Raw genomic sequence first — 13,032 nt, 5'->3', positions numbered from 1 at the left:
AAGAAAGGAGATTCTCTCCAAACTCTGAAAAAGGTAGTTCTCCTGGCTGTAGCTGCTCTGGAGGATCCCTGCATGCTCGCCCAGATGGCCATCTGTGTGTGTATAGTATCAGTCCATATATTGGCCATAGACTAGGACAAGTGAACCTGTGAACCCTTCATCACCTCCGTACATCTAGCCCTCCAAATATGCCATGCTGCAATGCTAGCCAGAATCTCCCAAGATGTGTCTATTGAGGCATGAGCAGCTTTGAAAGGAGGGAAAGGAACATCTTGGAGAGAGCATGACTCCATAGAGTGTCGTCGTATAATGAAGGATGAGTCTGAGTCCTGTCCTCGAGAAACACCTGAGGTCCAGTAAGAGATAACCATGCCACTGATCCCCAAGTCATGAAGAAGGGTGCTCTATGAAATATGCAAAGAATCTTGGCAACAGCCTTCCAAATCGTCCTCGCCTGTTTGCACTCCCAAAGGCAATGCTGAACTGACTCGACTGCTGTGTGGCATCGAGGACAAGTAGGGTCAGCCCCGAACTTGGATCTCCATAGGTTCACTGCAATCCCTCCATGAATAGAAAGCCAAAAGAAGAGAGTGATTTATGAGGGATCTCCATAGCCTTTTCCAAAAGTTTTTATGCACCTCTGCAAAAATATGAAAACTATTCCAATGAGGAGCTCTGGAGGGCCTCCAACCTCTACTGTTAAGCTGAAATCTCCTGGCCTTCTGACATTGTAACAAAAGAAGGGGATGCTCTTCTGTCGGTGCCCTTCATCAATCCATTCCCACTCCCCTGGGTCCCGCTGCAAGAACCTGATGGGAGAACCACCATATAACTAGAGTCTCCAAGACACTAGTGCCAGGAGAACAGGGTCAGGATCAAGATACCACTGTGATTGCATGCCCAACTCCATGTAACGTGCAATCCTAACAGACTAGAAGGCAACCTCCAAAAGAATATCATCTAAAGATCTGAGAAGTCTCTCTCTCAAATGAACATCAAAGACAAGGGTCTTTTCATGTTCACCCTGCAAGGCAATGACCTGTAAGGGAACACCCGTCCTCGTAAAAGCTCCAACCAAGTGGACTCTATGATCGGCAAGTCATTTGTATCTATCCACTTTGCTAGTATGCCTGCATCTATCTGTTGCATCCTGACTGCACTCCCTTTTAGGTGGCCAATTGATAAGAGTCTTTGATCCTTTGGAAGCTGTCTAAAAGCCTTCCAAGCACCTACTGTGGAAGCAGGTCCCCTCTCCCATCTAGACCACTGCATATAATGTGACACTCCTAGTGATCCGCCATGCTCATCCAATATAGATTCATTCCTTATAACTGGCTACCTGTCTATTTCTTCGCGAGAGAAGGGTGTAACTCTTCGAAGAGTGTCTCTGAAGCTACCCCAAGCTTTCAGAATGGAAGCCATGAGAAGGGAGGAGGGAGATCTAAGATGGGCTGAAGTAAAAATCCATCTCGAGCTGTCCATCCAATCTCCCCATGAGAAGGTGTACAAGACTGAATGTTGCGTGGGAAAAATCTTTCCAAGGCTCCTGTCGAGGCATCAATCCTCTCACTACAAATTTGTAGAGCAAGGCCATACACTATAAATTTTGATCAATAATGTTGAGACTAGAGACAACGACCCTAACATGTGGTACCCCGTCCATCCTAACTGCCTCTGTTGTTGAAGAAGGCATCCTAGGAAGGGGGGGGATCTCGATGACCATCCCGAAAGCGGCTCTAATGGACGATAACAGTCAATGGTACACCTAAGGGAGGCCGGGGAATCTGAGAAAAAGTGAAAACATCTAGCCATCCTCCTCCACAAGGTCAAAACCCAGCGAGAACGGTGTCAAGAAAATCCTCCTGGAGGTTAGTGCCGGAGGACTGGTCTGGAGCACTGTACTTGCTGCATCCGGGGAATGAAAAACAACCTAAAAGAAACCTCGACCAAGCAAACAAACATCTATGAGGTGACATGCGAGGTCTCCAGGTAGAGCAGCGACGAGCAGTCCCTGGCCTGTAACCTGGAAGGGTGGGACCGATGGATGCGAGCAAAGAGTGATGTTGAGCTCTCCTGCTCTGTATCTTTTTTGAGCTGTTGCAACTCATCTTTTGAGAACGTGATGGTTTTCGTGGCCGGTGGAAGCGAGCGAGGATTGGCTGAAGGCTGGACCATCTTCAATCAAGGTGTGGAAAGGCCGACTTGAAAATTGTTGAGCTCCGTCTGACTAAAAACTGCTTAGGAAGAGGGTGAAGGCAGAGGAGAGTTCGAGAGAGAAGCTAGAAGAGGCAGAGGGAGGGAATGAAGGGTGAGGGTGAGGGTGAGGATGAGGATGAAGGGAGTGGGGATGAAGGAGGATGTTATGCTCCAGCTGAGATAGCATGACCTCGGATAGATCGGTGGGCATTTTCTCTTAGATGACCAACTTTTGTAATAGTTAATGTGCGTAATTAAAATGGTCAAGAGAAGTAACTGCCAAGGTCCTAGGTGAGGGCGGAATGGCATTGACTAGATAGTTCTGAGTGCTAAGGCCTAGGTGCACCTAAATGTGCAATAATGCCAAGGGGCAAGTGGGTTTTAATGTGCCCCAAGAGAGGGGTAAAATGGTGCACCAAGTGGAGAGGCCAAAATGCTGACATTTGGCAAGGAGAACTATCTAGGGAATTGAGGGTCTCAGGGATAAGGATGATGGAAAATAACGGAGAAAAAAGGTACGTAATATGATGCATCAATATCCGTGAGAATTGGCTGGGAGAAATAATTGAAAAGCCATCGCCCGTGACTTGTTAGAACGAAATCCAAGAGAGAATCAGGCGTAATTAGTACTAGGAACGACGAAGGATGTTGACAATTTGGTATCAGAGCTGATGGAAAAGATCGACGGAAAGCTGACGGGCTCATCCTCACCTAGGCCAAGGCAGTGCGTGAAGGGAAGGTGGACGGCCAATTTTGTTTGGTCTTCTGCTACGACGACCGCTGACGGGTGATTGATCTATGCCAAGAGGAGCGTAGGATCTAATAAGGGATAGGAAGTCGTTAAGCCTGGAATTCGTCACGGGATCAGACGTGACGCAGCGGCTGGTAGCAGGTTGAGCGCAGGGATACCGTGGCTTATGAAGCATTTAGTTAGCGTTGGTGGTTCGGCAGTCGACGGGAAAGAAAACCAAGCGGGTTTTTCTAAATCGAAACTGCAGCGCAGAAGGGACGTGGATATTCGTAGGTGAAGGTGTAGGATCTAATCAGCGCACGATCTGGAATCTTTGACGAGCAGCTTGCGGGTGAAAACCTTACGTATGATCTTTGAAGGCCTTAACGCAACTTGCGGGTCAATCGGTCGAACCAGATAGCGAAAGAGGCAGAATCACAAACGGAAGAGCTAGTTCGTGGTTCATGACTGGATGCTGATTCGAAAGTAGATGCAGGAGGGCTTGCTGTCGTTTAGGCGTTGCTTGAACGTTAGGATTGGACCGTATCTACTGTATGCACTGGTGGCTGTAGGGGCAAGTCGGTAGTGCATAGAGATTAAACGACTGCGCACGGTTGAATTAGACGGAGGATCACGCTCCTACAGTGAAGCAGCAGGGGACCAAAAGCAGCCTTTGAGGAGAAATCAGGGAGCTCTTTCCTTCCATACAGTTTTTTTTGTTTGCATATGGTCTTGCTATTTCTGCACCGTAGAAAAAAAAAAAAACCCCAGGAAAACAGAACAGAAGTGAAGGGTGTATATATTGGTTATTTGGGTTCTAGAAAAGACTATTTTTTATAAAAAAAAGAAGAAAAGAAAAGAAAAGAAAAAAAACCCCTCTTCCATTGTGAACCTATGGAAGCAGAAGGACAGAATTCAAGAGTGAATCCTAGTGAGTTTAGAGTACAGTCTACACAACAGATGTCACATCAGACAACACCTACTTTGATTGGTAGGATTTCGATATTAGAGGATGCTTTACAGCAGATTATGAACCAGCAGCTTCAAGTGAACGCTGGTCAAAATGAGATCAGGGAGATGGTGCAAGCCTTGTCGGCTAGACCATCTAGGATTGATAAGGGCAAAGCTCCAGCAGAGCCAGAGCCCAGTATACATTCCTTAGAGCGCGCAAGGGTCAAAGTGCCCAATATCTCTAATTATAGACCGGAGAAGTACGCTGGTCGGATGACCGAGCGCAGCTCTGATGTGATCGAGGTTTGGTTACACAAGTGGGAAGAAGCCTTCGCCATTTGTGAGATTAGATCCGATCTAAAGAAAATCCGCGAGGCCACACACCTGTTTATTGAGGCAGCGGACAGATGGTGGATAAAGCAACAGAAGGATCAAGTTGCTCCAACCACCTGGGAAGGGTTTAAAGCTGAATTCAAGAAACACTTTCTCCCACCTGATGAAGAATCCCGAGCTTGGGATGCTTATAGAAATCTTCGTCAGAGGAGCTTGTCAGTGGCAGAGTACACTGATAAATTCAGAGAATGTGTCATGAAAATAACAGACCCTCTCCCTATGTCGGTTCAGTTAAAGGACTATATCTATGGACTGAACGACAAGATTAAAATGGAAGTTCGGGCTAAATATGTGACTACATTAGATGAATCTATTGCAGTAGCCCTGAACTATGAGGATGCCAGAGGCAGATCTGGTGGATTTGTGCAGGCAGGGACTCAGTATGAGCACCCAAGAAAAGGGGGATTTCAGAGGAAATGGGTTTCAAAGACAAGTGTCTCGCAGCCAAGTGGCCAAACCAAGCAGGTGAAGCCGGTTGAGGGACCAGTAAAAACAAGTACCACCGTTGGGGTGAAAAGGAAAATAACTCCAATGGCAGCCCGGGCTTGGTCAAAGTCCTCATTGACCCCTGAACAAAAAGAGAAAGCTAGAAAAGAAGGATTGTGCTTCGGCTGCCTTCAGCGACATCAGTGGAAGGATTATCCACTGAATAAAGACCGTCGCACGGCTAATATGATAATATCTGAATGCGACATAGAAATGCAGGAGAGTCCCAATGCGGAACATATGCAGATGCAACTGGCGGGACCTTCTCAGAGGTTAGTACCTTGTTTGTTATGTGTATCTGTTGCTAAGTTAGTGACGAGTGCACCTGATAACATCCTATCTAAGCCCGCAGCAACGGGGTATACGGCCTTTAATGATACGGAGTTAATTAAAATGAAAGGGCAAGTGGCCAGTCATGATGTCATTGTGTTGTTTGACTCGGCGTCAACTCACAATGTGATTAACTCCAAGCTCGTGAAGAGGCTGAAACTGAAGACAAGTCCATCTGACTATGCGTATACAGTCAGGATGGCTGATGGAAGTTCAACTGAAGTATGGGACCAAAGGGTTACCCAGTTGGAGCTTCGGATTCAGGACTATGCTGAGAAGCTTGATTTTGAAATGACCAAGCTTGCTCATGCAGATATAGCCCTAGGTATGGCATGGCATTCTAGGAAGAATCCAGCCATTGATTGGAAAAAGCACGTATATCAATTCAAGATGAATGATGTACTTTATGTCTTACGAGGTAAAAAAGATATAACTCAGGGACCGCTGGTTTCCGTGATGGAAATCAGAAAAGCTCAAGTAGAGTTTTTATTCCTTTGCACAGCATCGGTAGAGCCGGTGGATGAGTCTTCGACTAGCACTGATGTTACGCAAAGTGGTGAGATGGCCAAGCTGGCTAATCTTATAACAGAGGAGTTCTCTGAATGTTTTAGGGATGAACTACCTTATGGGTTACCTCCAGAGCGGAAAGTTCAGCATAAGATTGAACTAATCCCGGGGGCAGAACCTGTAAATAGACCTCCCTATAGAATGAGTTTTGCTGAAGAGGCGGAGGTGCGTAGATAACTGGAAGAATACCTCAAGTTGGGGCAGATTCAACCAAGTTTCTCACCTTTTGCTTCGCCAGTGATATTAAAGAGGAAAAAGGATGATACGTTTCGCCTCTGTATAGATTACAGAGCATTGAATAATATCACTGTTAAGCACAGGTATCCGATGGCTCGAATTGATGATTTGCTAGATGCATTATATGGAGCCGTGATTTTCAGTAAGATAGATCTTAAGTGTGGCTACCATCAGATCCGGATTAGAGCCGAGGATGTGCATAAAACCGCTTTTAGGAGCAGGTTTAGTCATTATGAGCTTTTGGTAATGCCCTTCGGACTTACCAATGCTCCAGCGACCTTCGTCATGCTTATGAATGATTTACTACGTCCGTATATCGGAAAGTTCGTAGTACATTTTATTGACGATATCCTGATATTTAGTAAGAGTGTTACTGAACATCGTGAACACTTAAGGATAGTGTTCAGTATTTTGAGGAAAGCCAGTCTTTATGTGAATAAAAAGAAAACTATACTGTGTATGGTTAGGCTTGAGTATTTAGGGTTCATAATTACTCCACAGGGGGTAGAAATGGATTCGAAGAAAGTGGCTACGATACTAACTTGGCCAATCCCTCAGAGTCTGACCGCGTTGCGATCATTCTTGGGATTTGTCCAGTTTTATAGAAGGCATATCAAAGGATATTCCGGAATAGTATCGCCATTGACTGATCTGACATCAGATAAAGTACCTTTTGTTTGAGGACAGAATCAACAGGAAAGTTTTAACACCATAAAACAAGCTGTGGTCTCAGGACCGGTGTTAAAAATAGTTGATCCCCAGAAACCGTTGTTCCTAGAAACCGATGCAAGTGGCATTGCAGTAGGAGCAGTCCTCCTTCAAGAGGGAAGGCCAGTAGCCTTTGAAAGCAAGAAGCTTTCTCCCTCTCAAAGGAATTGGCCAACTCATGAATTGGAGTTGTATGCTGTTATCCATGCTTTGAAAACATGGAGACATTATTTGTGTGGTTCAGAGTTTTATGTGGATGTGGATCATGATACTCTGAAACATTTTTGTAAACAGCGTGACTTGAGGGGCTACCAAGCTAGGTGGGCAGAGCTCATGTAGGAGTTTAATCTAACGATTCGGTACCGAATAGGAAAAGACAATAAGGTAGCTGATGCGTTGTCTCGCATTATGCACAACCTGAGTTTCACGGTATTAGAGAGTGCTCTAATGACCGAGATCAGAGAAACTCATAAGGTGAACGAGTTTGTCCAGAGCTTATGGCCTAAGGCTCATGTGTTAAAACCCGGGGAAAGTGAAAAGGATGACCTGGCATCCAGAAAAGGCCAAACTTATGCAAGATATACCATAAGGGATGGTATGCTAGTTAGAAATGGCAAGGTTGTAGTACCTGGTCAGAATGATCTCAGGCAAAGAGTCATTCGACAATGCCATGATAGCCCGTGTGCGGGACATCCAGGTGTCGAGAAGACATATGATCTCGTGAAGCGAGATTTCTTTTGGCCAAAGATGAAAAAACATATTCATGAGTATGTGACACGGTGTTTCTCGTGTCAGGCCGAGCGGGTGAAGCCACCCGGACTTTTACAGCCCTTGGAAATACCACTAAGTAAGTGGGAGAGCATTTCCATGGATTTTATTGTAGGGCTACCTGCAACACAAGGAGGGTATAATTCTATCCTTGTGGTGGTTGATCGTCTAACCAAGATGGCTCACTTCATTCCGACTAGAGAGCCTGTTAGTGCCCCGCAAGTGGCGGATTTGTTTATTAGACATATATTTCGTCTGCATGGATTGCCTAGATCCATAGTGTCAGACAGAGATGTTAGATTTACCGGTCATTTTTGGACAGCGGTATTTGAGACACTAAGGACTGAGTTGGGAATGAGTAGTGGGGATCATCCTGAGACGGATGGTCAGACGGAGAGAGTCAACCAAACTTTAGAGGATATGCTGAGGGCATATGTGTCATTGAGGCAACATACATGGGACAAGTGGTTGCCATTGTTGGAGTTTGCCTACAATGATAGGAAACATTCATCTACCGGATTCAGTCCGTTTGAGTTGAACTATGGTTATAGACCAGCCAATCCGACTATAGTTCTGCATTACTTGCGTCATGCTCAGGATGGTGACGCAACTCTGATCTTCAGTGACTGTTGGAATACTGAAAGGAAAGAGTAGAGTGGACACAAAATCAGAATACTTGCTTTTTGGAATGAAGAAAAGTGAGGTCCTTAAGTAGGCACCTCATACAAGCTCACTGACATCACTGATGACTTCAGAGCTCCACAATCATCTCCTCAATCTGCTCCTAGATTCTCTCAATCATCCTAGGAGGACTATCCAGGCTGAGTACCTTGACATAAAAAAGAGAGATCTGGAGCATACATAGAGATGATTAAAATGCATAATCTTCATGGGATGCCTCATCTTGTGGAGGCAAAATATCCATGTCAAGGCAAGGTCTTACCACATGGGCAGTGTCTAATGCCTTATAAGATGGTACTATGATAGAACAAGTGGATCTGAAAATCATATCCTTCAAGAGAACAATTATCTTGTCGTCTCCATAGTTGTGTAGAGAAGCATATCTTAGGTATCTGACCTTCATCTTTTTCTTGTACTTGGAGTCAAATAAAAGTGCCATGAGAGGGTAGATCTCTGTATTTGCTTCCTTTTTGGCAACCATTGTCTTGGCAATCTTCAACAAGGAAGTCAGGTTGGCATTTTCATCCTTTGTAGCATAATAAGACATTGCTTTATGTTTTGGCTTTTCACATATTTTGCATAAGCAAGCCATGAGAGGCTCTAACCCAGGTATTGGGTAGTGTCTATCTCTCTTACAAGGCAAAAATAACTGAAAGACTTCCAAAATATGAGCACTTGATGTAGCAAATAGTAGTGACTAGATTTCAAACAATGATGCTTCTTCTTACATGCTTCATAGAAGTGGGTGAAATAAACACTTTCCAATCAAAACCAGGTCTAGCAAGTCAAAACAAAACTGAATCCACACTTGTACTGAAGTTATTGAAAGCTTCAAAAAACCAGAAATGCTAGAGTAGCATTTTATGTAGCATCATCTTCAAAAACTTGTCCAAAACTGTCAAAACTGAAAAGCTGAACTTGGAGGGCTTGTAGCTCACTCTTCAAAGCAAGGAAAAGAGAGCTTTTTGAAGCAAAAGAAAGCTCATATACCAGAGAGGGTCCAGCACAGAGGTTGGACGAAATGGTGCGTACTTTTGCCCGGGAGAGTTGCTACAGGCTGAAACTGAGTTTTGACGATTTCTCCCTCGTTACTGAACCAAATGACCTGAAAAATGGCTCAAAATCTTCGTCTTGAGGTCGCCCATCTACTCCTAAGAGGGCTCAAGCAATGGTGGAGCAGGCAGGGAGTATTGAGCAACAGAAGAAATTCGCTGTTTGGAGAATGGCAGCCACCACAGACGTTTTTTCTTCAATTGCTTGCAGGTGGAAGTTTGCCCATACTAGAGGAGTTTCCAGCTCAGAGGGTTTGGGCAATGGCCGTTTGTAGATGGAGAACCAAGCTCTCAAAGATTTTGGGAAGAAAGAGGAAAATGGAGAAGAAGAAGATGATGATGTGGCAGAAATGGGCTCAAGGGGGATCAAAAGCCTCTGATACCATGTTGGAATACTGAAAGGAAAGAGTAGAGTGGACACAAAATCAGAATACTTGCTTTTTGGAATGAAGAAAAGTGAGGTCCTTAAGTAGGCACCTCATACAAGCTCACTGACATCACTGATGACTTCAGAGCTCCACAATCATCTCCTCAATCTGCTCCTAGATTCTCTCAATCATCCTATGTGGCTCTCCACCACCTAACTGTGCTTGTGGGCACCTAACTGTGCCTCTAGCACTCACACATAGAAACATAAGGTGTGCCTGAGGCATACACCTTGAGATATCCCAACAGTGACAACCAGAGTTGCATTGCTCTTAGAAACAATCTTGTATTTCATGCTCGCATGAAACACATAGAAAATCACTACCATTATGTGCGGGATTGTATCCTAGATGGCTTCATTGATCTCACATATTGTTCCACTAAGGATAATGTGGCATATATCTTCACTAAAATCCTATCAGCGCCTCTCTTCACACGACATCGACATGGCTTGGGGATACAAGACATTCAAACAATGCCAAGGGGGGTTGTAAAATGACATTGTTTTCTTTTGCATTCCCCATAGGTTTCTATATCCACATGTGGATGAATTTGTGCAACCATGACACTGCAGGTGCTTCTGAGATCATTCCAGAGCATTTCAGCCATATCATTGAGGGGGGATTTCTAAAGATATATACAATGATATGGTGATGTAGGATAGACTAGGACTCAGTGTATTTTAGAGTTTTTGTGTGCTCTAGTACTTGGACTATATATACCTAGTACTTGTACTACATTTGGTTGAACATTTCAGTTAGAGTTCACTTGTGTTCACTTCTTGTTCTCTTGTGTTCACAACTCTTCTCCATTCTTGTTCCTACAAATAGTGCCACATGACACTTGCTTTTTCACCCCTATATCAATCTTAGCACCACCCTTTGGAGGTTTACCACACTAACAAATACTAACATCATTGCCCGGCACATATGGACAGTGAACATCAATTACGAAGACACTAGCCAACATTTGGCAAGATATCATTCATACTCTTAGAGATAGATGGGCTAGACTCCAGGGAGAGTTGGATCCCTCTAGGTTTAGGAGGGAGGCCTTTAATACTATATAGGAGCTAGTTCTCTTCATTTCATAGATGGTGGTATAATATGGCATTATAAACCACCGAAGTGGTTATTTTTTCAGCTTTTTGTATGAGTTAACACTACCCATATGAAACGGCCATCCAAAAGGATTTCCTATTGTACCTTCATTGGGAAGATGTATTTTCCTTGGTGTCCGTGTCACTAAGGAGTTTATTAATTGAATGTTTTTTTCTCTAGAAAAAAAGGAATCATATAAAATAATAAAATATCAAGAAGTGCATTGTACTCTAGTTCTAGGATATTGAAGCATCATTTTTCATCATGTGCCTGAATTGTATAATATCGAAGCATCATCCACATTCATGTGCTTGAATTGTATGATAGTGTAATTTCATTGCTCAAACTTTCAATTTTTATTGCAGAAATCCATTGACTCAAAGCCTTTGGAAGTGGAAAATGTTACGAGTTCTAGTCAACATGAACCACAATTTTCTGGTAGATCTCTACAGTCTAATGGTAATTGAACGGATGAAAATAGAAATCAAAGCTTTGAGCTCAATGTTTTTATGAGTTCTGAAAAAGTACTCGTGTGTCCATTTCTTTAAGTATCATAAACACATTACATTGTCAAATCCTCCACATGGATTGGCTCGTTTGGATTTTAGTTATGTATTGCATACTTGATTTTGTGATAACATGAAAATTATGTCAAGTCCATCTGACACGAATATTTTTAATCTTTGTACTAAGAGTTTGTGCCTCGTTCGTTATGTTTATTTCCATTTCTTTGAAGGCTGTAATTTTATCCTTTCTCGTAATAGGATTCTGTAAAAACGGTTTGCTAGTCTCATTAATATTATTCCAAAGGGGAGTTTGCAGAAATTGGATCTCTCAATGGAGGCAAATCACTATTCTTTGGTGAAAAATCTTATTCAAGAGCTATATAAGGTATCCCTTACCCGCTCCGTAAGTGGTACCATAGTCCGAAATGCTGATGTAACATAGTCCCAATACAAAAAACCAATAAAAAGGGACGGTGTCAACCCATCTAAGCCTGGGCACTTGCCCTTGTAGAGGGAGAGTGTAGTCCTAAATTCTAGATTGGTGAAAGATTGCATCAAGTGAAATGCTCATGTCTGGTTTCACGAATGCTAGAATACCCTACCAAACTCTATAATTGGCACCATCTCGGACATGTGTGTTAGGATGAACCACAAATAAATACAAGAAGGGGGCAAGAGGACCGCCCTATCGGACTATTCTAGAAGTTTGAAATCTCTCTCCCCTGTCCCCTTTGATAAGCACTTGGTTGTGGGCTGATTTGTACAAAGAAGACACCCCTTTGATACAAACATCTAGAAATACAAAGTATAGATGCAAAAAATCCCGATCTATATGCCATAATGTTTCTCGAAATCCAAGAATAAAATTGGACTATGTAGAATGGCTAGAGGTTTTTCATTCTACATAGTCTAATTTTATTCTTACATTTTGAGAAACATTATGACATATAGATTGGGATTTTTTGGAGGATACCCATCTATACTTTGTATTTTTAGATGTTTGTATCAAAGGGGTTCTTTGTACAAATCAGCCCACAACCAAGTGCTTATCAAAGGGGATAGTGGAGAGATGTCAAATTTCTAGAATAGTCTGATAGGGCAATCTTGTTGCCCCTTTCTTGTATTTATTTGTAGCTCATCCTAACACACATGCTAGAGATGGTGCCAGGTATAGAGTTTGGTAGGGTATTCCAGCATTGGTGGACTTTTACAAATCTAGAATTTAGGACTACACTTGCCCTCTAAAAGGGCAAGTGCCCAAGCTTAGATGGGAGGGTCTTATCAGTTGGACATCTCAGAGGGAGTGTAGGGAGGATGCAGCCATAATATATATATATATATATATAAAATATGGAGTGGATGGATACAGATGATAGGCCTATTTTGGATTCCACTTGGTTGGGTGCTTTCACTAGAACCTTACAAACACCTTCTCTTTCCACCCTATGTCACTCCCCTACCTCTCTCTTACAAACACCTCCTGTGTCCCATCCCACCTCTCTCTTATAAACACCCTCTCTTTCCACCCTCTGTCACTCCCTCACCTCTCTCTTACACACACCTTCTCTTTCCACCCTATGTCCCACCCCACATGGAGAGTGAGCTTCGCACATGGAGTAGTCATGAGTTTTCATAGTTGCACATGGTGAAGACATGTACAGTGGTTCACTGGTGCAGTGATCCAGCTCACATGCACATGGAGTATTTACATCTCCCTGACTAAAAGAGGCTGGCGAGTCAGAAAGTCACTGAGGCCATCAAGAGAGCCAATGGCGCAATGGTTATCCTCAACAGCTAAGGAGATAGGAGGATCACCAATCCGTGGAAAGGGGGCTGATTCTTAGCTAGGGAGGGACCCTCCAAGGCACAGGGATGAGGATGAAGGAGGGGGGAGCATTCGG

The 13,032-nt window shown here is 43.5% G+C and overlaps 1 protein-coding gene across 1 annotated transcript in view; it reads left to right on the top strand.

The window, feature by feature from the left end:
* LOC147906348 (uncharacterized) overlaps positions 1 to 13,032 on the top strand; it is a 604,593-nt gene that overhangs the window by 218,298 nt on the left and 373,263 nt on the right. Inside the window, exon 17 of the mRNA XM_087391025.1 lies at positions 10,991 to 11,063. Within this exon, the coding sequence (XP_087247151.1) occupies positions 10,991 to 11,063 (73 nt within the window). The remainder of the gene's footprint in view (positions 1 to 10,990; positions 11,064 to 13,032) is intronic.

Source organism: Dipteris shenzhenensis, chromosome 1 (genome assembly GCF_047967505.1).
Source record: "Dipteris shenzhenensis isolate YYH24624 ecotype China chromosome 1, Dip_SZ_1.0, whole genome shotgun sequence".
In the NCBI taxonomy this organism is placed as follows: Eukaryota; Viridiplantae; Streptophyta; class Polypodiopsida; order Gleicheniales; family Dipteridaceae; genus Dipteris; species Dipteris shenzhenensis.
Note: the sequence above shows the minus strand (reverse complement) of the source record. Positions and strands in the feature narration are given on the sequence as shown.